At 52.8% G+C, this 24726-nt stretch overlaps 1 protein-coding gene across 3 annotated transcripts; it reads left to right on the top strand.

The window, feature by feature from the left end:
• Nucleotides 1-272: 272 nt before the first annotated feature.
• TEF (TEF transcription factor, PAR bZIP family member) lies at nt 273-23845 on the top strand. 3 transcript variants are annotated; one of them, XM_081250024.1, is made up of 4 exons: nt 273-393; nt 14015-14332; nt 18902-19122; nt 20281-23845. In XM_081250024.1, the coding sequence occupies exons 1-4, from the start codon at nt 291-293 to the stop codon at nt 20494-20496; spliced, it is 858 nt and encodes a 285-aa protein (XP_081106150.1). In that variant the 5' UTR covers nt 273-290; the 3' UTR covers nt 20497-23845. The 3 variants fall into 3 exon arrangements, with proteins under 3 accessions (XP_081106150.1, XP_081106151.1, XP_081106149.1); XM_081250023.1 differs by lacking the exon at nt 273-393 and adding an exon at nt 10487-10755; XM_081250025.1 differs by lacking the exons at nt 273-393; nt 18902-19122; nt 20281-23845 and adding exons at nt 10100-10755; nt 14826-16143.
• Nucleotides 23846-24726: the final 881 nt, after the last annotated feature.

The following is a 24726-nucleotide window of genomic DNA, read 5'->3' as shown; positions in this document are numbered from 1 at the left end:
AAAGTTAGATAACACCGGGCTCTCTGTCAGAGGATTGGTGCTGTGTCTCCACGTGCTGAGGCTGGCGCAGGGCCAGGTCCGCCCTGCCAGGCAGCAGGAAGGGAAGGCCTGGCTGCAGCCGGAGCTGGCAGGTGGCCGAGCCGGGGGTGGACGGGCGGGCCGGGGCCCGTGATGCCCATTGGCTGCCTCGGGCTCCCGCCCCGCCTGCCTCCAGAGCCTGTGGCTCCCAGGCCAGCTCCTGCCTCTCCAGCTGCTTCTAAACTCCCCCAGCAAGCACCCCCTGCCGGGCCATGTCGAGCTGCGACAGGATTGGAGTGGCCCCTGCCATGGACATGCCTGAGGTCCTCAAGTCCCTTCTGGAGCACTCTCTGCCTTGGCCAGAGAAGAAGACAGGTAGGAGAGGACGTGGTCTGTGATGGCTGGCTGCCCAGGTGCCCAAGGGGTGGAGGCCGCCATAGGCACATTGGCCGGACAGGCACCTCCAAGCAAGGGAGGGTTCCCAGCAGCAGTCTGCCCTTGGCCTCTTCCTGGGCGAGGAAGGGCTGGACTGCAGAGAGGGACACGGTAGGGAGTGGCACTGTCACTCAGGGACTGCCCCCAGGGCCTGCTAGCTTTGGGAAGCCACGGCCAGCGTGTGGCCACTGACAGGTGCCGTGCTCACGCGGGACAAGGACAGGACCAGAGGGCCCCGCTGAGAGTACGCACTGGATGCTGACTGCTTATTAAGTTCCCTCCCTCTGCATGTTGGGGTGGCAGGGGACCGGCAGAGACTGTAGATTCGGGCAGCCTCCCATGTCTGGAGAAGACGCTTTTCTTTGGGCGTCTGCTTCGGCTCCCGCTCGCTGGAGGGCTGAACCCGTGGATGGGATGGAAGCTGTTATGTAACAGGACCACAGGCTGGAAGCCCCGGTTCCTAGGATACCACAGGCAAACACGGGGCGAGGGAGCCGGCGGAGGAGGGTGTGGACCGAGGGGCAGAGCGGGCAGCCAGCACCAGGTGTCTCCCGAGTCCTGCCTGAGAGACCCAGGGCCATGCGAACTTTGGGCGCCAGCCTGCTCAGGGGGCCCCCTCTTGCCAAATATTTCTCCAAATTGCTTCTCTTCTAAGATGCCAGGTCCTCATTGCTCAAACTCCACAGGCGCCTTTAAAGGAGCCCAGCTGCCCTCGGCTGCCAGAGTCTGACTTAGGAGTCCCAGGTGTCCCCTCAAGGGACCTTACTCGGGCCTCTCCCTCACCTGCTGTGCTGGCACCTGATACATCTCATCACCAGGCAGCCCTGGCTGTCCCCACAGGACTTCCTCCCATGGGACCCTTAGGCCACTCCCAAACTGGAGGCCGAGGACACATACCACAGCCCCTGCCCTGACACAGCTCGGGGAGCCAGGCTCAGGAAAGGAGGGCGGCAGGCTCCATTCATGGAGACACTGCCCCAGGGAAGAAGGCGGCTCCCAGAGCTCAGGGCAGGGTCCCCCGTGGGCTCTCTCATCTAGCTCCAGGCCCCCCTCAGGCCTCACCTGTGGGCAGTCTGTGCCCTCCTGGCACTCAGGACCCCAGCTGCTCACCAGGAGAAGCCCATCACCTCGAAACTCTCAACTCAGCCTGGCCGATGAACCACAGCTGACTTTTTCTTGCCATCTCTGAACACCCCGTGTGGGTAGGTGAGGCTGGAAGTCCTTCCAAAAGCTGGAGGAATAGGGCTCCCTTCTTGGTCCGGGCACCCAGGGAAGGTAGGGTGGCCCAGGTGGCCCAGTGCGGGCACAGGGAGCAGCTGGGCTGCCGGCGGGTCTGCAGGGTCAGCTCCCGGCTGGGCAGGGAAGGGGTCTTGGGGGCAACTCAGGGCGCTGCTCCTCGGACCTGAATAACGAGGTCTGTGAAGAGCGGCAGCAGCTGCTGGTCCCCGGCTCCCAGCTGGTCCCCAGGGCCCCGCGACAGCTGCCAAGTCCCCACTGCGCACCGTGGACAGCAAAGTCAGGGCCCAGCACGGAGGGGACTCGCCCAGGGTCTCAGGGAGAGCTCTGCTGAGAACTGGCGACCTCACAGAGGACAGTTGGTTTGGTACAGCTGGGTTGGCCCACGGGGGATGGACCAGAGTCTCAGGCCACCTCCTGTCACTTCTCTACGTGGTGTCTCACTGAGAGTCAGAAGCATGAGACCCGGACAGACTGACAGATGCCAATGGGTGGATGAAATAAGGGGACGAGGGTTGAAGAGTCAAGGGGGTCAGTGTAACCCACAAAGACCTCGCTCTTATTACTGCCCCTAACCTGCCATCGCCACTTTCCAAAGCTCCCAGACTCTCCAAATCTTTCATAAAATTAAAAGTATCCACCTGAAGGCAATATACCTTGGTGAAGAGAGTACACACACCCTCAGAACTAGGATTTCCAGTGGGCATGTAGCAAGCATAGTTGACCCTTGAACAACATGGGGGTCAGGGGCCCAACCCCCCTCACAGTTGAAAATCTGCATATAACTTTATAGTCACCCCGTGAGTACATGTTTCCACACCCTTGGATTCAACCAACCACAGATCAGTGGATCAGTACTGTACGTAGTTAGTGGAAAAATCCACGTGTAAGTGGACCCGTGCGGTTCAAACCCGTGTCGTTCAAGGGCTTCTCCCCCGCGTGCATCCCTCACTCTGGCTTCGGACACCCGGGAGGAGGGCAACAGAGGCGCTGGTTGCCCCTCAGGATTTCTCGCCCGGTGCTTTGGTGTGAGCGGCGCAGGTTTCTCCGGGGTTGGGGACGGGGACCTCTTTACAAAGAGTCCCCGCTCTCCCCAGCCCGGTGACTGTGCTTCAGCTCACACGGGGGTCACCTGCAGAGCACACCTTGGGTCCAGCAGGAGGGGGCATCAGAGGAGAGCCGTGCGGAGGGTGAGAACGTGCCCTCACGAGACTCTGACCTCCCTGCAGCCTCTCCATTTTCTAACTCAAGGACGCTCCCTGAGCCCCGACCTCGGGGCCTCTACCTTTTGCTGCCCTGGGCCTCCCACCCCAGCCTGTGTAGACTCCCCCCCTTTCCTGGTTAAACAGACTTCCTCCAACAGTGCTGACCAGGCTCGAGACTCCTCGGCTTCAGGCTACAGCCACCAGCCGGTGGTCCCTCACTCTGGGCCACCCGTTCAACCAACTTTCTTGTAGGCAGAGAAATCTACGTCCAGCCAGAGAGTGGGTCTGTGCCCCAAGCTCTGACTCAGTTTCCCCTCTGCCTCTGGGCCCTGACCCCTAAGGACTGTTCTTCCTGTTTCCGCACCTGCCTTTTCCCCCAAGGATCCTCTTCCAAGAGGCCATTCTTTCTGTTCCAGGCTCTCACACTTCCTTCTCCAGATTCTGGAAAGACCTGGCTTCTCCAAACCACACTGTTAGCTCTTTACACCCTATCCTTCCCTCTCCAGATTCTGGAAAGACCTGGCTTCTCCAAACCACACTGTTAGCTCTTTACACCCTATCCTTCCCTCATTCCTTGGCTGTGCTCAGAGGCCGCCCCTCATCCTTCTGCCAACTTTGGTCACTCAGGCCTCTTTTTCGGGGAACCATGTAGCATGAAAGCATACCAGAGGTTGAACAAGGCCATCACTTTGAGCTGAGCAGGCAGGTTCCCCGTGTCAGGAGCTCCTAACCAGAATCGCTGCGGGCCACCCAGCACGGTATCCTTGACATGCCTCTCTCCATCCCCAATCTGTGAGAAGAATACTTGCTTCACAGGCTTGTGGCCAGGATTCAATGAGCTATCCCATGTGAAAACGTTTGCAAACTGTGAAGTACCACACTGTTTTCTCTGCAAAAGGCAAGCAGCAGCTGGGCCTGGCACTATGCTCCTTCCAGGGACATCACATTTGCAATCCGACCTTCACTCCCTCATTTCCACCCTCCTTTCCATGGATATTCTCCTTGAAAGAAGGGGACGTTGCAAGTTTGTGGGAGCATACTCAGGGCTGTCTCCTTGGAAACACGCGCTGAGGCTCCTGGGGGCATGGTGCCAACAGCCCCGCAGCAAACAGGACAGCCCAGCTGAGCTGGCCAGAGAAAGGGCCGAATGATAACAGGCCCGATCTCAGTGGGACTCGCTGGGGCAGAGGCAGGGGTCTGGGTAGCCTCCTCTTGGGGGATTGAGGTGAACAGGCGAGAGAGTGGACTCAGTGCAGCCTGGGCTGTCCTGGGCTTGGCGTCAGTAAGGTCCATGTGGTCGCCTCCACTCCCTGTCTTGGGGAACCAGAGCAAACCTGAGAAATCATGAAGTTTGCTTCCAGGGAAGAGGTGCGGGAAGGGACCTTCTTTGTACCGGATGTGCTAGTTTGAATCCTCGCTACCACCTCCTAAACGGCAAGGAGACGGGCTCAGAGGAGCTGGCTACCCTCGGGGCCAGCATGCAGGCCTGCCTCTTCCCCACCCCAGCGTCAGGGGCTCATCCTTCCTCTCTACCTGTCCCCCCACCCCGTCCCATCCCCATCACCAATCAGGGAAACGTGAGAAACTCATTCTCACCGAGTGCCAGAAGCTGACAGCAGCGTCCAGCAGTCCAGATGGCTTTTACATCTTAATGGGCCTGTCCCAAGGCTAGGTTGCTACAGGAATGAATCCTGGTTCTAATGGCCCCTGTTCCCTAGGTGTGTCCTGGGAACCGTGCTCAGTGCTTTTACATCTCCGTCTGCCAAATGGCTTTGCAAGGGAGTTGTGATGATCCATTGTACAGATGAGGAGGCTGAGGCTCAGCGATGGGAAGGCCACACGTTGTCGAGGGGCTCCAACCCAGCTTGGCCGGCTTCCAGGCTCCTCCCTGCCCACAGGATTCCCCGGGGTCTCTGGAACCAGGTCTCAGGGCAGTGCCTTTCCAGTCATCCAAACATTCATCGCGTTGAGTCCTTGCTACACTTGTGGCACGGGGTGAGTGAGACAAACGCTGCCCCTGTTCGCCTGCTGTTTGCGTTCCAGCAGGGAGACAGAGAGCCAGCAATCGGGAAGGTCAGGGCCAGCCTCTCTTAGGGGGTGACATTTGAGCCAAGGCCTGGAGGGTGACGAAGAGCCAGGTACATCAAGAACTTTCAGGCTGAGGGAACCACACTTGCAAAGGCCCTGTCCTGGGGCAAGAAAGACACATGTGTCTGAGGAATGAAAGGCCACTGTGGCTGCAGGAGGTGTTTTATTAAGTGGGAAGGAAGGAAGAGGTGAGGTTGGAGAGACCCGCAACGGGGAGAGCCTGCAGGGCCTTGAAGGTCATAAAGAAGAGTGAGGGGCTTCCCTGGTGGCGCAGTGGTTGAGAGTCCGCCTGCCGATGCAGGGAACACAGGTTCGTGCCCCGGTCCGGGAAGATCCCACATGCCACGGAGCGGCTGGGTCCGTGAGCCATGGCCGCTGAGCCTGCGCGTCTGGAGCCTGTGCTCCGCAATGGGAGAGACCACAACAGTGAGAGGCCCGCGTACCGCAAAAAAAAAAAAAAAAAAAAAAAAGAGTGAGGCCATCACTTCCCTGCCTGCAAAGTCTGCCTCACACACTCACACTCACACACACACACACACACACACACACAACCCATTCTTGGGGAAGTGGTAGCTTAGGAGGAACAGGGTGTTTCCAGGACAACCCAACATGAAATTGTGGTAAGTGATAACCTCAGGTGAGCACTTGCTATGCTCCAAGTGCTAGTCTCAGCAGTGCACCTGAATTGACTCCTTTCCTTCTCAGGCTCAGAGGTTAAGTAACTTGCCCAAGGTCACACGGGAAGTAGTCAAAGCAGGAATCAGACGTAGATGTTCCAGCTCCAGAGCCCACACCCTACCACTGCACCAACACGGCTTCCACTGGAGAGCCCTTGGCTGTCAGGAAGTGGCTGTTGAGACGTGGCAGAGCCTGGAGGTGAGGGCTGCTCTCTGGAAATGGCACTCTTGGGGCATTCCCTTCTACAATCCGAAACTGGGCAGCGGACAAAATGCAAGCCGAACAGGAAACTAGCACTCTTGAGAGTATTGAAGAGGTGGGCAAGCGTTAGCCAAGGGCCTCCACCCGCCACTTCTCCCCTAGGACACACTGAGCCCGAGGTACAAACCACAGCCCAGAACCATGCAGCCACAGGTATGTGGGCTCAAAAGGAGGCAGTTGTTGGCAAGGCCAGTGGCAGGAGACTTGCCATAAAGATGGCTCATGTTTGTTATTCCAGGTTTGATTGTGAATCAAACACAGTGACTGTTTTTTAACGTTAATAACGTTCCAGATGTATATGACTTGGCTCTGAAAAGTTTTGTTAACCCTCCTACCAGCACCAACAACAAAGCGAGCCAACAAATACTTACTGAGTTACTACCCTGAACAAAGCTCTGTGCTCTCCTGCATTTGGTATCGCAAAGCACACAGATAACTGGGCTTTGTTAGAGCTCAATGGAAGCCTTCTCACCGTCCTGCTCTTACAGACACCAGGCTCATGTCACATTGTGCTGTAAGTCAGAAGACGGAGTTGTACCGTGTCCTGTTCGATGCTGACTATGTGGCCAAAGAGATCATCATGCGGTATCTGGTCAAAGGCTCCCATGCTGGAGTTTTAGCTCCTCTGAACTTCAAATTTAAATAATCCAAATTGGTATAGAGGCTTAATGAAAGGCACCTGTTCTGCATATGCTCAACTGAATTAAATTTTTAACTTGGGTTGGTTAGCAAGTTTCTGGAACACTAAAGAGTAGAATTTAAAGCCAGTCCAGCTCTGGAAAATGGACATTGCACATCCCTTCTCTGCAGTAGCTTAGACTGTAGAACCCACCCACAGCCTTGTCCCCTCACCCAAAATAATCCTACGCCTCACCCGACACAACCTGAATGAAGGGGAAGGGTGGAGGCCCACGCACTCCATGCCATGCACTGTTCAGGCTGGCACTTGACATTGCTTCCCACACATAATCCTCATAGCCACTCTATGAGGTAAGCAGATCCATTTCTGTTTCCAAGAGAAAAATAACTGAGACTCAGGCAGCAGAAGTACCTAGCTCAAGGACAAGTGGCTGGACAGCGCTGTGGAGACTCTACCCAGGTCTGCATCCCATCCCCACAAAGTCACTGTTGCCCCAGGACCACACTTCCCTCAAGAAGTTGCTGCACTGAAACCCTATTACTATAAAATACTAAGGTATCACTTCATAGCTTTAAGGTCTTAACCATGTAATAACATGTTCTTTTTATAGAGTTTCTTTCTTTGTTGGGCTCACAAACACTATGGAAATTAGCTAATTACTTCTCACAACATTTATTCCTCCACTAAGAGAAGGGGCAAGGCTGAGCTGTTATTCCCACTTTACTGATAGGAGGCAGAGGTAGAAACAGGATGCTGTGGCTCTTCTCGGATCAGCCGGAGAAGGAAGACAAGAGCATAATGGCTCCCGCCTCCAGGATGGTGCTGTTGAGGGCTGCCAGTTGGCAGCGTAGCTCACCTCCCAGCTTGAAAGGAAGCACGAGAGAGAACATGTTTATAATGCTCCTGCCATGGTGCTTGTGACACACCATTTACCCTGCGGTTGTCCAGGGGAAAAAAAACCCTCTTTGGGGAGTGTTGGTACACGAACAGAGGACCAAATCAAAACTAATGCTCCTGCCATGGTGCTTGTGACACACCATTTACCCTGCGGTTGTCCAGGGGGAAAAAAACCCTCTTTGGGGAGTGTTGGTACATGAACAGAGGACCAAATCAAAACTAAGTTTTAAGGCCCTAAGCTGCTTACTGAGCTTCTCAACAGTGCCACTCGCCTGTTAAATCAGTTGCTCCAGGATGGGTGATAAGCAGAGTAGGCATTATCCCTTTTGGACAACTGCAGCTTTAAAAAAAAATCTAAATCTGTACTCCCTCTTACTACATACCACCTTTGTCATAAAACGAATGTTATAACCTTCCACTGTTATGTTACTACAAATCCTTCTCTAGTACCTTGAGAAATTTTTTCTCCTCAATAATGTCACATTAGCCATGAAAATATACATTGAACTCTAATCCAGCAAGCTGCTCTGCGGCCAAACTAGCCATTTTAAAAAAAAACTTCATATGTTGTTTTAATCAATTTCCTCGGACTGTCCTTTGAAATTTGTTTCTAAAAACCTCTAGGTCAGGGCTTCCCTGGTTGCGCGGTGGTTGACAGTCCGCCCGCCGATGCAGGGGACATGGGTTCGTGCCCTGGTCCGGGAAGATCCCATATGCTGCGGAGCGGCTGGGCCCGTGAGCCACGGCCGCTGAGCCTGCGCGTCCGGAGCCTGTGCTCCGCAACAGGAGAGGCCAAAAAAAAAAAAAAAAAACCCACTAGGTCAGTTTATCCTAAAGATATATTAGTTTAGCCACATACAGAATACCACTAACAACAACACAACAAATTTTCTGTACACAATTTAGCACTTTCACTAAATAGTGACATGGGCACCATACCTGCCTCTAGGATGATGGATACACCAAGCAGTGGATTTGTACCCATCAGTGGTAGTAAAACTATGAAAACTACTGTTTGTGGCAGGGTTGCAATTGTACATTTTATATGAACTGGCTTAGGAAGCCTCACAAGGTCAATCCTGCCCTATTGCCGTCTGACATATAAGGAAAGGTGGCCTGGAGAGATGAAGCAATTGGCTGGAGGTATCAGAGTCAGACAGTGACTGAAGTCTAATTAGTGTGGCCATAAGAACTTGAATTTTGGAGTTAAGCTCCATCCCCTGGCCTCGACCACCACCCAGATTTTCTTCAAACCTCTGTTATTTTATTTATTTATTTTTTTGCAGTATGCGGGTCTCTCACTGTTGTGGCCTCTCCCGTTGCAGAGCACAGGCTCCGGACGCGCAGGCTCAGTGGCCATGGTTCACGGGCCCAGCCGCTCCGTAGCATGTGGGGTCTTCCCGGACCGGGAAACAAACCCGTGTCCCCTGCATCGGCAGGTGGACTCTCAACCACTGCGCCACCAGGGAAGCCCTCTTCAAACCTCTTGATTTCCAGGCTTGCTCAGGGGCCCAGCCTCTTCTTCCTCCTCAACTCCCAGTTTTGATTGTACCTAGCTGGGTGTCGCGGTCACGCACCTACCCTATGAACCAGGGACTAGGCCCTGCCATTCCCCCAGCCCTGTTCGTGGAAGGCGGGAGTCACTGGCCGATACAGAACAAATAAGCCGAAGTCCCTGCCCTCTCAGGGAGGGAGAGTCTAGTTTTGTTTGGGTTCAAGGCAGGGTATGATCTGTGCTGTAAAGAGGTACAAAGTTCTGGGTGCCACTTAGGAGCAGCTTCCTAGAAGGCCTCCACACTTGTGTACCCCCTCACGTTTCATATTTTTAGCCGTTTCCTGAGGAACTCCGAGTATTTGTAAATATTTTGAGAAGAGGTAGTTGTCCCACAAAATGTGTAACCGGTACCCTGTGTAAAGGAATTTTGTTTTATTTTTTACCCTAGGAAAAAGAAGGGAAGGTCCTAGAGAGGAACAGAATTTCAGAGCTGTTTAGGGCTTTAGAGATTATCTAGCCCAACCCCTAAATTTTATGGACGAAGAAACAGGCTCAAGTGAAGCAACTGGACTTTCCCAAGGTCACAAGCTAGTAAGTGCGAGGACGGAAGCGTGTACTCTGGCTCTGGCTCAGGGCCAGGCTCTCTCTCTCCACCCGCGGCCTCAAGAATGCTCCCTCCACGCTAGTGTTTATCTGGCCGCCACGCCCGCACCAGAAACCCGGGATCAGTGAGGAACCTGACACCCCCTTCAGCGGCGGCCAAGCCTGCTCCGGCCGTCCCTACGGGAACAGGTCGCCGTCCCCGGCCCTGCCCTCAGCCAACCTCTAGATCGCGCGGGAGGCAGGGTGAGGACTGGCCTCTGCGTCTCTGTCCCACGACCCTGGGCAGAGTCCCCGGAATAGAAAGGCCCGCTGCGCCCCGCCCCGCCGCAGCCCCGCACGTGCTGCGCCTCGTGCACCGCCCCGGGCCCCGCCCCCGCCCTCCATTGGCTGTTCCGCGCCTTCCTTCTTCCCCCTCCCCACGCGACTGGACTCGGCTGCATCTCCACGTGACCCGCGGGGGGGGGCTCTCTGATAGGCTTCCCCCCCTGGCATGGCTGCTCCCAGCCCCGCCTCCCTTCCGCGCGTCCAGAAGGTGGTGAGATTGGGATGCGAGGGAAGGGAGAGCGGTTACAGTGGTCCGAAAGAAGGGCAGGGGTTACGAAGAAGGAGGCGAAGGTGAAACCGCTGGTAGAGGGGAAGGGGCTGTCGCCGAAAGGGGCCTACGACCAAGACTCCAGCAGGCACCAATCAGGTGACAGAGAGGCGAACGGGGCGGGGCCTTCGGCCCTGCTCCTCACCTGGCCCCGCACGTGTCTCGTTTACCCGGGCGGCCTAACCAATTACGGCCCGGAAGGCTGAGCCTGCCCCTCTCGTGGGGCGGGCCAATCTAAGGCTGCCATCCGGGGAAGTTGGCCTGGCCTTATGAATAATTAATATGACAGAGCCTGTCCGCTGGCGGGGTAGGGATGGAGGGAGGCGGGGGTGCCGCTGGGCGCCTGCGCAATAGCTGCCCGTGTCGGCAGTTGCGGCGGGTCGCACGGCTCAGTCCCATCTCGGGGGGCGGGCGGGGGAGGCGAGGCGCGCGAGCAGAGCGCGGGGCACGATGTCCGACGCGGGCGGCGGAAAGAAGCCGCCTGTAGAGCCGCAGGCGGGGCCGGGCCCGGGGCCGGGGCGCGCAGCCGGGGAAAGGGGCCTGCCGGGCTCCTTCCCTCTGGTCCTGAAGAAGCTGATGGAGAACCCCCCGCGCGAGGCGCGCCTAGGTGAGGGGAGGGGGTCCACGCGCTCCTGGGGGCGGGGTTTCTGCAGGGGCGGGGCCTTTTGAGGGCGGGGCCTCGGAGGTCGGAGGTCGGGGTGAAGTGGTCCAGCGGAGGGGTATGGGGCCAGGGATGATGAGGGGCCCGGAGGGCGAGGCAAAGGGGGTGGGAAGAGAAGGTCGGGGACGAGTTGAGAGAGGTTGGGTCAGATGGGGGTTGGCGGGGAAGGGTCAGGAGGGAGATGGTAGAGTGGGGGTCGCAGTGAGGAGGTTCACTGGGGCGGCCGGGAGCGCGCGCGACGTGTAAGGTTTACTGAGGAGGCTGATGGGGGTCGCAGCAGCCCCTTAAACGAGGCTCCAGGGCGCCTTCTCTGGGGACGCCTGCATCAGAATCACTTGGGGTGCTTGCTTAAAATGCCGATCTCTGGGCCCCACCCTTTACCCACCGACTCTGTGGCTCCTGGGACAGGAATCTGCATTTTAAGGAGAGCCCCACCCCACCTCCGTGATTCCAAAGTCCACTAAAGTTTGAGATGCCCTGATAGCGAATTGTCTTCGTATATGGCCGTCCCCCCTCCAGAGAGGAGGACCTGTCTTCATCCCTGCGTGTGAGTATCCCCAGGTACTAGGTAGTCACTGGAGATTTTCTGGAAATGAGTTTCAGGGCTGCTGCTGAGGTGGGGGAGGGGTGTCAGGAGAAGGAATGGGAGGCGCCTTCTGAGGGGGAGGTTGGGATGAGACAGGTAGAGGGATGAGGGTTAGAACGAGGCCACTGAGGCCCTTCTCCTGGTTGTTTGGGGCTGACCCTAGTCTTTGGGGCCACAGTGGCAGGGCTGGGCTTTGTCTTGTTTCCTAGGCCACAAGGGTCCCTGGGGCTTATGTGGAAAGCAGGTTTGGCCTTGTTTTTTGGCCTGGGAACATGAGGTTCAGGGAGCAGCAGGAGTGCCACCTACAGTGGAGCTCTAGGTGCACTGAGGTAGGATTTCAATCTGAGAGATTTGAATTTCGTAGAACCACTGGTGTAGTTCAGGGATTTGGGAAGGAATGGGCCTTTTGTGAATTACCTGTCTGGGGGGATTAATTTTATTTTTTAAAACGCCATTTCTCTTCCTTTCCTGGGTGTGTTCTCAGGCTCCCATCCCTATGGGTTGGGTTACCAGTAGCCTCTGCACATCAGGTGAGGCCAGGCTCTCTTCTCCTGCTTCAGGACCTCATATGCACAGACCTTTTTGTTTGTTTTTAAGGCAATGCTTTGTTCCAAATCTGGGGCTGAGTTAAGCTGCCTCAGGACAGGTGTACACATCTGTCAGGTTCTGTCCGATTACCAAATAATAACCATCCATCACAATAATTCTCCCTTACATTTGCAGAATGCTCACAAAGCACTTTGGCATAATCTTTATTTAGTCTTCCACAGCCATCCAGTAGGGTATTACCCCACTTCTCAGATGAAGAAAGCTGAGACTCAGAGAGGTGAGGATGTTTCCTCAAGGTCACGTAGCTAGCCCTTACATGCTCTTTACTGTATCACTGGCAACCACTGATGATGTCAATCCCTCTGACCTGAGTGAGGGGCCTAGTCCTTTATCATCTCTTACAATTAAAACTCCATCTTATAAAAACACTGATTAAAAATACGCTTAATTGCTTAGGCCAGACAAAACCTGGAACTCAGTGTTACTTGTCCTTTTAGTAGGGCTGTTTTTCTGTCTCCTCCCTTCTGCTGCCTCCTTTGATCCCCATGACCCCGCCCAACATGGATCTCAGTCATTTCTGAACAGAATGTAGAGTCAGTATCCCAAGGAAGGAGACCAGGGAGGCCATCTGGCCCACCCAGCCCACCAAAGCTTGGCTTTCTTACTTCCCATTTGGTTTTAAACCAAAGCCCGGTACAGAAGGCAGTTGCAAGAATTCGAGTTAATTTGTATTAGAAGCCATGACCAAATTCTGTTTGTCAAAACCTCCACCTTCTTAACTCACTGGGTGTGTCCATTTTTATTGGACCAACAGGCTGCTTTTTGGCTGGCTGTGGTCTAGGAGTCCGTGCATGACTGGTTCACTTCCAACATAATCATATTTGATTTCTCTTTTTCATTTCAGAATCCAGAATTCAAAGTTGTCTCCCTCAATTTGAAAACCCGTTATGAACTTGTCATGATTTTATCTCCCACTTCTCTGATTAGCCTCCCTGTCACTTTGATTTTCTTCCAACCTTGTCACATTTTTCTCATCTTTTTTTCTTAATTTACCCTTTCTTGGATATCCAATCCATGTGTATAACTTTGGGGCTGAAACAATTAGGTAGGATCCCGTCCCCACTGATTGATTAGTTTTGCTTTGAATGGGAGCAGGCCTCCTTCTACAGCTCCGCCCCTCTCCTCCCTCCCAGAAAACCTGCCTTAAGTCTTCTCTGCTTATTCAGGGATAGAAGTCTCTTGAAATGGTTGCTCTGAAAAAGGTCCTGAAAAGACAGCTCCAGGCCCTCTCTTTTTGAGAAACCTGAAGGGAGTCTGTTTACAAACCCAGCCTTCTTCATTCATTATACACATCTTCCTATGGCTCACTGCCTGCCTGCTCCTGTATTGGTCCCCGAGATCTAGAAATGAATCAGACACAATCCCTGCCCTGAACAAGCTCACGGTAATAATGAATGCCTGCTGTGTGCCAGGAGCTCTACAAGACACTTTCAAATGTTACCTCTGATCTTCACCAAAGAGGCAGCTTTATCCTTACTTACAGTGGAGGACACTGAGGCTGGGAGAGGTTGAGTAACATGGCTAAAGTCACACATCACTGCAGTGGGTGGCAGAGCTGGGATTCAAGCCCCGGGCTGGGTTGCTGTGGAGAAGCGCAGCTGGAGGGGACAGGACAGGAGAACACAAAAGTTCTTGGCCTGAGGAATCAGCCCTTTCCTAAGATATCAGGAAGGGTCAGAAACTCCATTTCCTCCCTGTAGTACCTCTCCGGCAGATGGTAGTCCCACAGCCCATTCTGAATTAACCCTGGGGATGCAGCAGGCCTCAGAGCTTATGGAGAGCATCCTAAGAAACCCAGGCGTGGATGAGGGTCTGCTGCCACCTCTAAAGGAGACCAGTGCCCCTGGTTCAAGCACCAGGTTATAACTGGAGAATAGAGTGGGCTCTTGATATTCATGGATGGATCAGGACTCCAAGAGAGGTGGGTCCACCCTGTGAGGCTCACTGCTCGCCTCCTGGGATTGAGTTACCCTCTCGAGTGATGTGTCATCACAGATTTTGTGTCTGCAGATAAGGAAAAGGGGAAGGAAAAGCTGGAGGAAGACGAGGCTGCAGCAGCCAGCACCATGGCCGTCTCTGCCTCCCTCATGCCACCCATCTGGGACAAGACCATCCCATATGATGGCGAGTCTTTCCACCTGGAGTACATGGACCTGGATGAGTTCCTGCTGGAGAATGGCATCCCTGCCAGCCCCACCCACCTGGCCCAGAACCTGCTGCTGCCTGTGGCTGAGCTAGAAGGGAAGGAGTCGGCCAGCTCCTCCACGGCGTCCCCACCATCCTCCTCCACCGCTGTCTTTCAGCCCTCGGAAACCGTGTCTAGCACAGGTTGGTGATGGGCCTTCGGGCAGGGCCACCTGCCGCATCCGGGGAAATCTGCTTCCCACTGAGGGCTGCTTGTGTCCACGCACCTAGTGAGCCCCTCCTCTCGGGAGGTCCCGGTGGGCCTGCAGGGAGCAGAAACCCTCTGCTTCTCACCCTTCAGGACGGCCCCCCAAGGCTGGACGTGAAAACAGCAGTCCCCTCGGCAGCAGCCGGAGCCTGTCTGTTGGTTGGTTGCCGCAGGTGGTTAGCCCGGTGGAGCGAGCCCTCCCAGCCAGAGGCTTCACAGGATAGGAATCCATTCTGCATTTGCTCAGTGCTGCTCTTTACCCCCGTGCGCGCTTTGCCACAGATGATTAGAGAACTCAGGCAACAATAATAGTAACAACAACAGCAGCTAACATTTATAATATTTAGCACTTACTGTGTGCCGGGCATTAACACGTAATCCTCACAAAAACCTCCTTATGAGACTGATGCTATTTTCCTCATTTTATAGGTGAGGAGACCGAGAAGTCAGGTAACTCGCTCAAGGTAACACAGCTGGTAGGAGGTGGAGGCAACATTGAACCCAGGATGTTTGGCTGTTTAGCCAGGTACTGCTCAGGCACTGGCATGAAGAAGGCATTTCTGCTGCCAGGACAGATAGCATCTTTGGGATTCCTCCCGCATCCTCTTGTCCTTTTTCTGTTTTACCTCTGGAGATCCTTTGGTTGGTTTTCATGCCCCTGGGTCACAAACCCACCAGAGGAGGCATGGCCCCTGTTTTAGGGGCTCTGCAAAGCTTTCTGCAGGTTCAGTTCGAGGCGTATAGGCTGATGTCTCCCAGGAAAGACCCCAGGAACTGGTGTGGAACCCAGGGAACCTGCACACAAGGAATTGTCAGGCTCAATTTTTTTTTCTTTTTATTTTGGAAAAACGTTCAAATACAAAAGTAAAGGGCTGCTGTAATGAACCTCCAGTAAACATCACTCAGCTTCTATAATAATTAACTTGTAATCTATCTTGTTTTCTGTAACCTCTTCCATTCCCTTAACCTGATTATTTTCATTCAAATCCTAGGTATTATATCATTTCATCGATAAATATTTCAATATATATATATAAACTGTAAGGGCTCTTTTAAAAAACAGAACAAAAATACCAATTTAACATCTGAAATTGACAATAAATCAGCATTCAGATTTCCAAAAGTTGTCTCATAAATGTTATTGCTTTACAGTTCATTTGAATCAGGAGCCAAACAAGACCCACATGTTTCAATTACTTATGTTTCTTAAATCTCGTGTCATCTACGGGGCCCCCTCTCCTTTTTATTTCTTTGCAGTTTATTTGTTGAAGAAGCTGAATTGTTTGTCCTGTAAAGTATTGCACATGCTAGATTTTTCTGACTATATCCCTGTACTGCCTTTTAACATGTTCCTCTGCCCCTCATTTCTTTCCTGTAAACTGTTCAGCTTGAGAGGCTTCAGCTGATTCCAGCCAAATTTTTGTTTGAAGGCAGCGCATTTATTTTTTAATTTATTTTTTTAATTTTTGGCTGCGTTGGGTCTTTGCACGTGGGCTTTCTCTAGTTGCAGCGAGCAGGGGCTTCTCTTGTTCTCTTGTTGCGGAGCACGGGCTCTAGGTGCGCAGGCTTCAGTAGTTGCAGCACGTAGGCGCAGTAGTTGTGGCTTGCAGGCTCTCGAGCACAGGCTCAGTAGTTGTGGCACAAGGGCTTAGTTGCTTCACAGTATGTGCGATCTTCCCAGACCAGGGATCGAACCCGTGTCCCCTGCATTGGCAGGTGGATTCTTAACCACTGCGCCACCAGGGAGGTCCCTGAAGGCAGCTTATTTTTGTGCTGGTCAGGTTGTGCTGCAAGGCCGGTTCCATGTGTGGGTAGGGGCAGAACTGGAAATGAGCCCTCTTCTTACACCTTAGACCACCTAGGTGGCATTTGCCTTTGATTTTGTTTTTAAGTAAACCTTCTTAATGAAGTATGGCATCCAGAAGTGCCAGTATCATAAGTATACCACTCAATGAATCTTCACAGAGTGAACCCACCTGTGTAACTACCACCCAGATCAGGATAGAGAACACTGTTGGTATCCCCAGAGTGCCTTGGGACCCGTCTTGGTTCTTACTCCCCAGAGGTAATCACTATCCTTATTTCCATCACCAAAGATTCATTTTGCTTATAGTCGAATGTTCTATGAATGGAACTGTATATTATGTTCTCTTCTTTTTTTAAACAATCATAAGTTAATTACATTTATACTCTCACATTTACAGCTTCCTATAACTAGCCTTATAGTAACATATAAGTCATGTGGGCAGCAGTAACTAACAAAATAGATTTACAGAACATACTTATGGAAAATTCCTGTGACAGAGAGAAAAGCCACGATATAGATGAAGTAAGAGTTGTACACATGGTAGAAATGAAAGAGTTCATTTTTCAGTTCCTTCTGTAGAAAAGACATAAGTAGTACGTATTCTTTTGTGTCTAGCTTCTTTCCTCAACTCCATTTGTGAAAATCATCCATGTTGTTGCCTGTAGCAGAACTTTGTTCATTTTCATTGGTGAATGGTATTCCATTGTTGTATTGTATGACTACACCACAGTTTATCCACTCTTCAGCTGATGGGCACATGAGATGTTTCTAGTTTGGGATTGTGCATAGCACTGCCATGAACATTTGCATGTGAGTCTTTGGTAAATACCTGTATGCATTTCTGTCGGGCATTTACCAAGGAATAGAGCAGCTGGGTCATCAGACATGTACCCAATCAGCATTTGTAGGTGTTGCCAAATAGTGTACAAAATGGCTGTAGCCATTTATACTTCCACCAGCAGGACGGGGAGGTCTAGTTGCCAGCCTTGGGTGCCTTGACTGTTTGTTGTTTTTTCCTATAGTTACCACATTGGTCCCTGGTCATTCACTCCTCTGACACTCATCGTTGTTTGTAATTAACCCCTTTGATAGGATACAGTTAGTTTATATGCATGATCCAGTTAAAACCTAAGTCTGATCATGTCACACGTCTGCTCAGAACCCTCCAATGACTTCTTTCAACTCAGGGTGAAAGTCAAAATCAGTGGCCCTATTGACATTTGGACCAGATAATTTTTTTGTTGGGGTTGGGGAGGGACTGTCCTGTGCACTATGGGATGTTTAGCAGCATCCTTGGCTTCTACCCACTAGATGCCAGTAGAACATACCCCCCCCCCACATCCTAACATGGTCACATATCCCCTGCAGAACAAAATCGTCCCCTATTGAGAACCACTGCTTTATTGGGATTAAAGCCCCCATGTTTTCTGTTCTGGGCCTTTCCGGTTACTCCTGCCTCTCATTCACCCACTGCAGCCACATTGGTCTCCTTTGCTCTTCCTTGACTATCCCAGTGCTTTCCTGTGCACAGACCATGCACCTGGTGTTCACTCTCTGAAATGTTCTTCTCTCAAATATCCACCTGGCATCTAACAGTTTTATATAGATATTTGTAATTTATCTTGTGTAATGTTGGCCTTCCCCACTAGAATAACATTCCATGAAGGCAAGGACTTTTACTTGTTTTGTTCACTGCTTTGTCTTTGGCACGACAGTTCCTGGCATATAGTAGGTGTTCAATAAGTATCTGTGGACTGAATAATTATTTTGTGTACTCCTATCAGTAGCATTGAACAAGTAGGCCAAAGGTGTAGATTTTTAAAATAAATTGTCTCTAATAACACATCAGCTTTGAACAGGTTTTTTTGTTTGTTTGTTTGTTTTGGCCGCTCCACACAGCTTGTGGGAACTTAGTTCCCTATCCAGGGATCGAACCCACGCCCCATGCAGTGGAAGCGCGGAGTCCCAACCACTGGACCGCCAGGGGATTCTTCCTAACACATAACCTTTGAATTCTGAAAGTTCCTTAAATCCAATGTCCACTATAAAGCCACAGCCAGGTAGGGCGGAGAAGAACAAGGATTCAGAGTCAGCCAGACCCAGACTTAAATTTTAGTTCAGTCATTTACCATCCATGTGATCCTGGGAAAACCATGTCATTTCTTTGAGCCTTAGTTTCCTCATCTGTAAAATAAGGTTAACACCCGTCTCCCTGTCAGAGTTGTTATAAGACTAAATGAGCCACTGATTTCTCTCAGGGGATTCAGAAATGGAAGCCATTTCGTTATTCAGTCTGTGTCCCTAACCCATTACAGTTCCTGGTGAGATTCAGCTGTTTCTCATTACTTGAGAACTTGAAACCACAGGAAGTTAAGGGGGTATGATGATTTAATGTTTTGCTTAACATTTCTGGGGGGGGAAAAAACAATCGGAAAATTTTGTCATTTTCGAGGGCCTCTGTTTCCTTTTGAGCATTTTGTTCCTAAAGGGAAGAATTCTTTCCATGTTTGTGTTGTTGAATTGAATCACATATGCCAGTCTGGCTTGGGGGCTGGTGCTGTTGTAGTTTTTCTTCCCTCCAAGCGGCAGTGGCTTGTGCAACCTTGAGATTCAAGCAGGTGTCTGGGTGTGTGACGTGGGTCTTGGCTGTCCAGTGAGTCTAGACTCTTTCAGGACCACCTGCCTCTGTGTCTTTCAGAATCCTCCCTGGAAAAGGAGAGGGAGACACCCAGTCCCATCGACCCCAACTGCGTGGAGGTGGATGTGAACTTCAATCCCGACCCTGCCGACCTGGTCCTCTCCAGTGTGCCAGGCGGGGAGCTGTTCAACCCTCGGAAGCACAAGTTTGCAGAGGAGGACCTGAAGCCCCAGCCCATGATCAAAAAGGCCAAGAAGGTCTTTGTCCCCGATGAGCAGAAGGTAACCTGGTATATCCACTATAGTGAAGGTACCGTGTTGGTTCAGAAGCCAAGGGGCTGTGCTTCTTCACATTCGATTTCATCTAGAGGACGCTCCCTCCTTGTGGACATGTTTAGAAAGGCATGAGTTCAGAGCTTAGAGCCACATCCTGCAGCAATTGAGAGAAAGAAAAGGAGTTGGGTGGCATTTGGCCCCAGCATGACTCCCTGCAGCTTCTCTCTCTCCTTTCTGGCAGCCAGCTGTGCTGATGCTCTCACTTCCCTGGCTTCAACCCAGCCTTCGGGCAAGAGCTCACTAGGCCACAGAAACGGGGGTTGAACAAGCCCTCACTTTGAAGGACAGAGGATAGTTGTGTATTGCCATCCCAGGGATTAGCAAGCAGCCTTCAAGCTGGTGGTTTTGTAGGAACTGGGAGTGGGGAGAGAGAGGAGGATTTTGCAGTTTTTCCCTTCCCTCTGGTGAAAAACTCATAAGGACTTTTCTTATAAGCTTTGGAGTCAGGCAGACCTCAGGTTCCTCATCTGTAAAGTAGGAATAACCATACCTGCCTCTTGAGATGTTTCTGAGGCTTTAATAATAACAACAATAAATACGGTAAACCTTTATGTGGTCCTTACTGTAAGCCAGGCACTGGTAAGCCAAGCACCTTGTACATATTAACTCATTTTATCCTCAAGCAACTGTATGAGGTAATTACTGTAATTATCCCCTGTTGTAAAGATGAGGGGCACGAGACATTGAGAGGTTAAGGAACTCGCACGGTTCCACTGCTAGAAAGTGGCAGAACCAAGCTGTGAACTCAGGGGACTGGACTCAGAGCGCCCACCCTTAGCCACAGCCAGAGTGCCTAAGGGAGGCAAGAGTATAGGCAGTGCTTTATGTTGGAGCAGCACAGGGCAGGCCACCAGTAGGTGCAGCGCCCTTCCTTCCACCATGGATGCCACCAAAGGCTTGCATTCTCATCCCGCCTCCCTGGGAAAGGGCGGGGCCCCTCGGTGTCCCAGGCACATGCAGCTCCTTCCCCGGGGTCCCAGCTCTCATTCTGGCTGGACCACGTGGGTTAAAAGAGGAATCGGGTGTGTGCAGTGCTGGCAGGAGGGGAAGGTTGGGTTCCCTCATGGCAAAGAGGAGAGACCCACAGAGGACCCTTCCCGACAGGACGAGAAGTACTGGACGAGACGCAAGAAGAACAACGTGGCGGCCAAGCGGTCCCGGGACGCCCGGCGCCTGAAGGAGAACCAGATCACCATCCGGGCGGCCTTCCTGGAGAAGGAGAACACAGCCCTGCGGACGGAGGTGGCGGAGCTGCGCAAGGAGGTGGGCAAGTGCAAGACCATCGTGTCCAAGTACGAGACCAAGTACGGGCCCTTGTAACCCGTGCCCCTGCCCGGGCGCGCTGCCTCACCTCAGACCTCTGCCTGGGACCCCTGAAACCCACCCCTGCGTGGAGACTTATGACTCGTCGTGGGCGCATGGCGGTGCACCTGCCCCAGGAGCCTTCACGTTCAAGCTTCATTATCACATGGCCAGCACGGCTACTTCCCTGGGGGCCAGCCTCCTCCCTGGCGGGATGCGAGAGAATCTACGAGGTGGTGACTCAGCCTTAGTCTCTGTTCTTGGCTGTCTCAGTTGGACCGGAAGGGGACCTCTGGAGCATGGGCTCTTCTTTTCCAGGGTACCCAGGCTTCCCTGACTCTCCCTGCTTCTCCAGCCTGGGCCGTCCAGGCCTGTCTCTGCAGAATGAGTCATGATGGCTGTTGCCCTTACATCTTCTCAGGTAGCAGGGCGCATTTCCAGGCAGGGAGGGTCTGTTGTCCTCCCCAGAAAGTCTTAGAGAAAAACATCCGTTCCCATCTTCCTCAAAGGTAAAAAGACATGCCAGCTCCTCTGTAGTGTCCACGTGGGTGCCAGGCCGCAGCGGCTGCGTGTCTGCACAGCCTGGGACGGGCTTTGCGTCTGGGCCTGCAACAGAAGTGCACCCAACCATTCCTGGCTCCCTCACCCCTTTTCTCTGTGGCTCCGAGGTCTGGAAGGAGGAGGCCCTGGTGAGGGGTTCCCTCTGCGTTCCATCCGCCATTGGGGAGAGACTCCCAGGGTGGTGGTCTCTGAGCCTTGGTCGCCGTGCATTATCTCCTCTTCTCCAGGTCACTTGTGGAGGCCGCCTGAGTCAAATTTGTCCCACCAGACTGGGCCTCTGGGCCTGCTGTTTCTTTTCATCCAGTGACCAAGCTCAGATCTTGGACTTAAAAGAAAAAGTCTCTTAATTTCCTGGAGCTGGGATGCACCTTCTGCATGGTGTTCAGAAAACCGGTCTCCACAGCCCCTCACGCTGTAGGTGGGGAGCTGGGGCATGTTTCTCGAGAAGCTCTCGCTCTTTCTTGCTCTGCTTTCCCGTGCGGGCCAGGCCCGAGTCCGCTGTCCCTGAAAAGCAGAAGCGGGCTTCCCAGTTCTGGCTTCAGGATCCACCCCGTGCGAGCGGCCTGGAGGGCGTCACCGGGCAGGACACGTGGTCACCTGGTCGCAGCACCACTCTTTTGGAACAGCGGGCTCTTGGGACATTTACATAGGCTAGAGTCCCCTCGATCTGGGTCCCAGGAGACAGCCACCCATGCAAGCCTGGCTGTGGTGTGGTGCGGAGGGGCCCACCTCCCAGCTGCTCCTTTCTCTTGTGTCCAGCTGGACTCGTCCTTTGGCTCTGCCCGAAAGATTAATTAGGGAGATCCGTGGAAGCGTCTGCTCGCTGTGGTCAGCTGGGGCACCCAGAGATGGGTGTATTTATTTGCTCAGGGCAGGCAGCCTGTGGTAAGGAGGGGTCAGAGGTAACGGGCACACTTTGTCACATTCACCACTGGCTTTATTTAAAGTGGTGGCTTGGAGTCCTGGGCCTTGACCCCTAAAGACTTTTCATAACAGATGTTAAGAGCAGGGGAAGCCATCCACTGGCCGTGGACCACACCCCAGGGGAACGCCACGGCCTTCCAGGGACCTGCACACCTGTCTCTCCAGGGGACTTGACAAGGGTCCCTGAGGCCAAGGGATGTCAGCGCCCTCCCTGCAGGCCCCTGACTTTTACTTTGTGGTTCTATGAAAACCGTGTTCACACTTTTCACTCTATTGTAACCACAACAGGGCAGTTGCATCCGGCATGTCAGTGTCCTGCCCTGGGCAGCTCGCCCGCCCGGGCACACTCCCTCTGGTCTGGCCACCCACCAAGAGGGCACTTCTCATTTTTGTTATTGGTAGAAGAGCCACCAGCTTAAAAGCTCTTCATTTTCTTTGGCCAGAAGTGTATGGTTTGTGTTTTTTTCTGTTTTTTTCCCTAAGGGATGGGCATTTAGTCTCCGGGTGGCGTCCGCTTTCTGACCCCAGCGGGTGAGATGATGGCCTGATGTCTCTTCTCTTTGTCCCACCTTCTGCCTGGCCAGCACCCTCCCCTTTTACACCTCCCCCCCGCCCCTGCCGCCAGCCAGTGGGTGTCTGGTTCTCTCCTTACTTGGGAAGAGTGTGGTGCTGGCTTCTTTTAGAAGAGCCCCTTTGAGCCAGGAGCCTGGCAGGGACAGGAAGGAAATGTCCGTGGAGGTTGACATTTTGGGGAAAAGGGTGCTCAGGTAAGCATGTCTTCTTCTCAGGCTTAAGGATCAAGTCCTTGCAGGAGGAGAGGGTGGTGCCTACTCAGTTTCCGTTGTGGAGTTAGGAGTCTCCTTGACTCCCCGCTGGACCCTCTCTGTCTTGGGGCTGACAGCCAAAGACTGAGGCGCCTATGCTCAGATCTTTGACATCCTCTAAAAAGCACTGGAGACTAGAGTCGCCAATGTAAATGGCTTTCTATGGGCTTGTAGTGGGCTGGGAAGCGCCATCCCTACCTAAACACCCTGTCTTCAGCCTCACTGCAACCTCAGAACAGACAAATCATGAATGAATGAGCTAGAATGTTGCAAGAATATGCATATAATAAATGTATATCTAGATAGAGAAATATATATATTTAGAGAGAGCTTTCACAGTGGCCAGCAGCCTTGTGGAGGACCTGGGTTACTCTTACCCTTGGCCAAAGGAAAGGGTTTGCCTGTCTGGGTCCTGAGGTTGCGGAAGGCACATAGTAGTGAACCTTGACTCGGTAAGCATCACCCTGGTGAGGGGACCTGCTGTGGCCCTGGCAGGCAGCTCCTGCTTGAGGTGGGGTGGCAGGCGTAAGGGGCCAGCAGAAAAGGGCCCCTTCGTGCTGTGCAGCTCTCCATCCAGGGCCCTGGGAGCAAAGGGCTGAAAGCCCCTGGTTTTCATGGCAGAACCCCACCCCAGAGCTCCTTTAACATCTGTTAATTAAGTGCAATAAATTTTTCTAGAAAATGGCAAAGATGACTTCCAGGTGGATATTGCTGTCTTACAGTGTTGGGGATGCCAGAACACCACTTGGTTTTATTTTTCTAAGTGCATGTGACGTGACAGAGTGTGTGGGGCTCTGCGTCCTCCCCTGGGAGCTGGCATTCCAGCAGGCCTCTCTCTCCTTTACCTTTGCTGGGGAAGGAGGCAAGGCGCAAACCCTTCTTCCCAGCCGGTGAGGGCAGAGGCAGAGCGTAGCCCACTGGCCTTACGTGCGTGTGTGCGTGCGAGTGTGCCGCTGCCGGTGGGCCGGAGTGATGTGGCGGGAGGGAAGCGGGGAATGTATCCTTTTCAAATGAAATTAAATATTTTGAGACGAGAATTGTGGGGCTGTCTTTTCTCTCCTCCTCCCCACTTCAAGGCCAAGTCACCTAACCACACTGTGCCTCAGTTTCCTTGTCTGTCAGCTAGAAGTAATTTTTGCCCCCTAACCTCACAGTTTACTCAGGAAGGACAAGTATCAGGCCCCAGGCAGTTAGAACAAATAAAAGTGCTGCACAGCTGATAGAAATACAGGAAACTGCTCATGAAAATGTCCCCAAACAGGGAACCGTCAGTGGCAACATGGAAAAGGGGCTGGTGGTGGGATTCTAGAGGTCTTCCTTTTGCCAAATTTTGTCTACAGCCATGAGACCGTCACAATTAAGACAAGGTTACGGGGCTTCCCTGGTGGCTCAGTGGTTAAGAATCCGCCTGCCAATATAGGGGACACGGGTTCGAGCCCTGGTCTGGGAAGATCCCACGTGCCGCGGAGCAGCTAAGCCTGTGTGCCACAACTACTGAGCCTGCACTCTGGAGCCCGCGAGCTGCAACTGCTGCACCCACATGCCACAACTACTAAAGCCCGCGTGCCTAGAGCCTGTGCTCCACAACAAGAGAAGCTACTGTAGTGAGAAGCCCATGCACCGCAATGAAGAATAGCCCCCGCTCGCCAAAACTAGAGAGAGCTTGCACACAGCAACGAAGACCCCACACAGCCAAAAATAAATAAATAAATAAAATTTATATATATATAAGAAAAGACAAGTTTATGGACTTCCCTGGCAGTCCAGTGGTTAAGACTCCGTGCTCCCACTGCAGGGGGTGTGGGTTCGATCCCTGGGATCCCTGGTCAGGGAAGTTTGGACACGGTTATACACAAGGATGCAGCTATTTGCTCAGCACCAGAACCCTCTTGTTGATCCGCTCAGCATTGGCGTCCTCAAGACCCCTACTCAGGACGGG

The sequence above is a fragment of the Mesoplodon bidens genome, assembly GCF_964165515.1.
Source record: "Mesoplodon bidens genome assembly, chromosome: 11".
Taxonomy (NCBI): Eukaryota; Metazoa; Chordata; class Mammalia; order Artiodactyla; family Ziphiidae; genus Mesoplodon; species Mesoplodon bidens.
The sequence above is the reverse complement of the archived record's forward strand: the minus strand, read 5'-3'. Positions and strand labels throughout refer to the sequence as shown.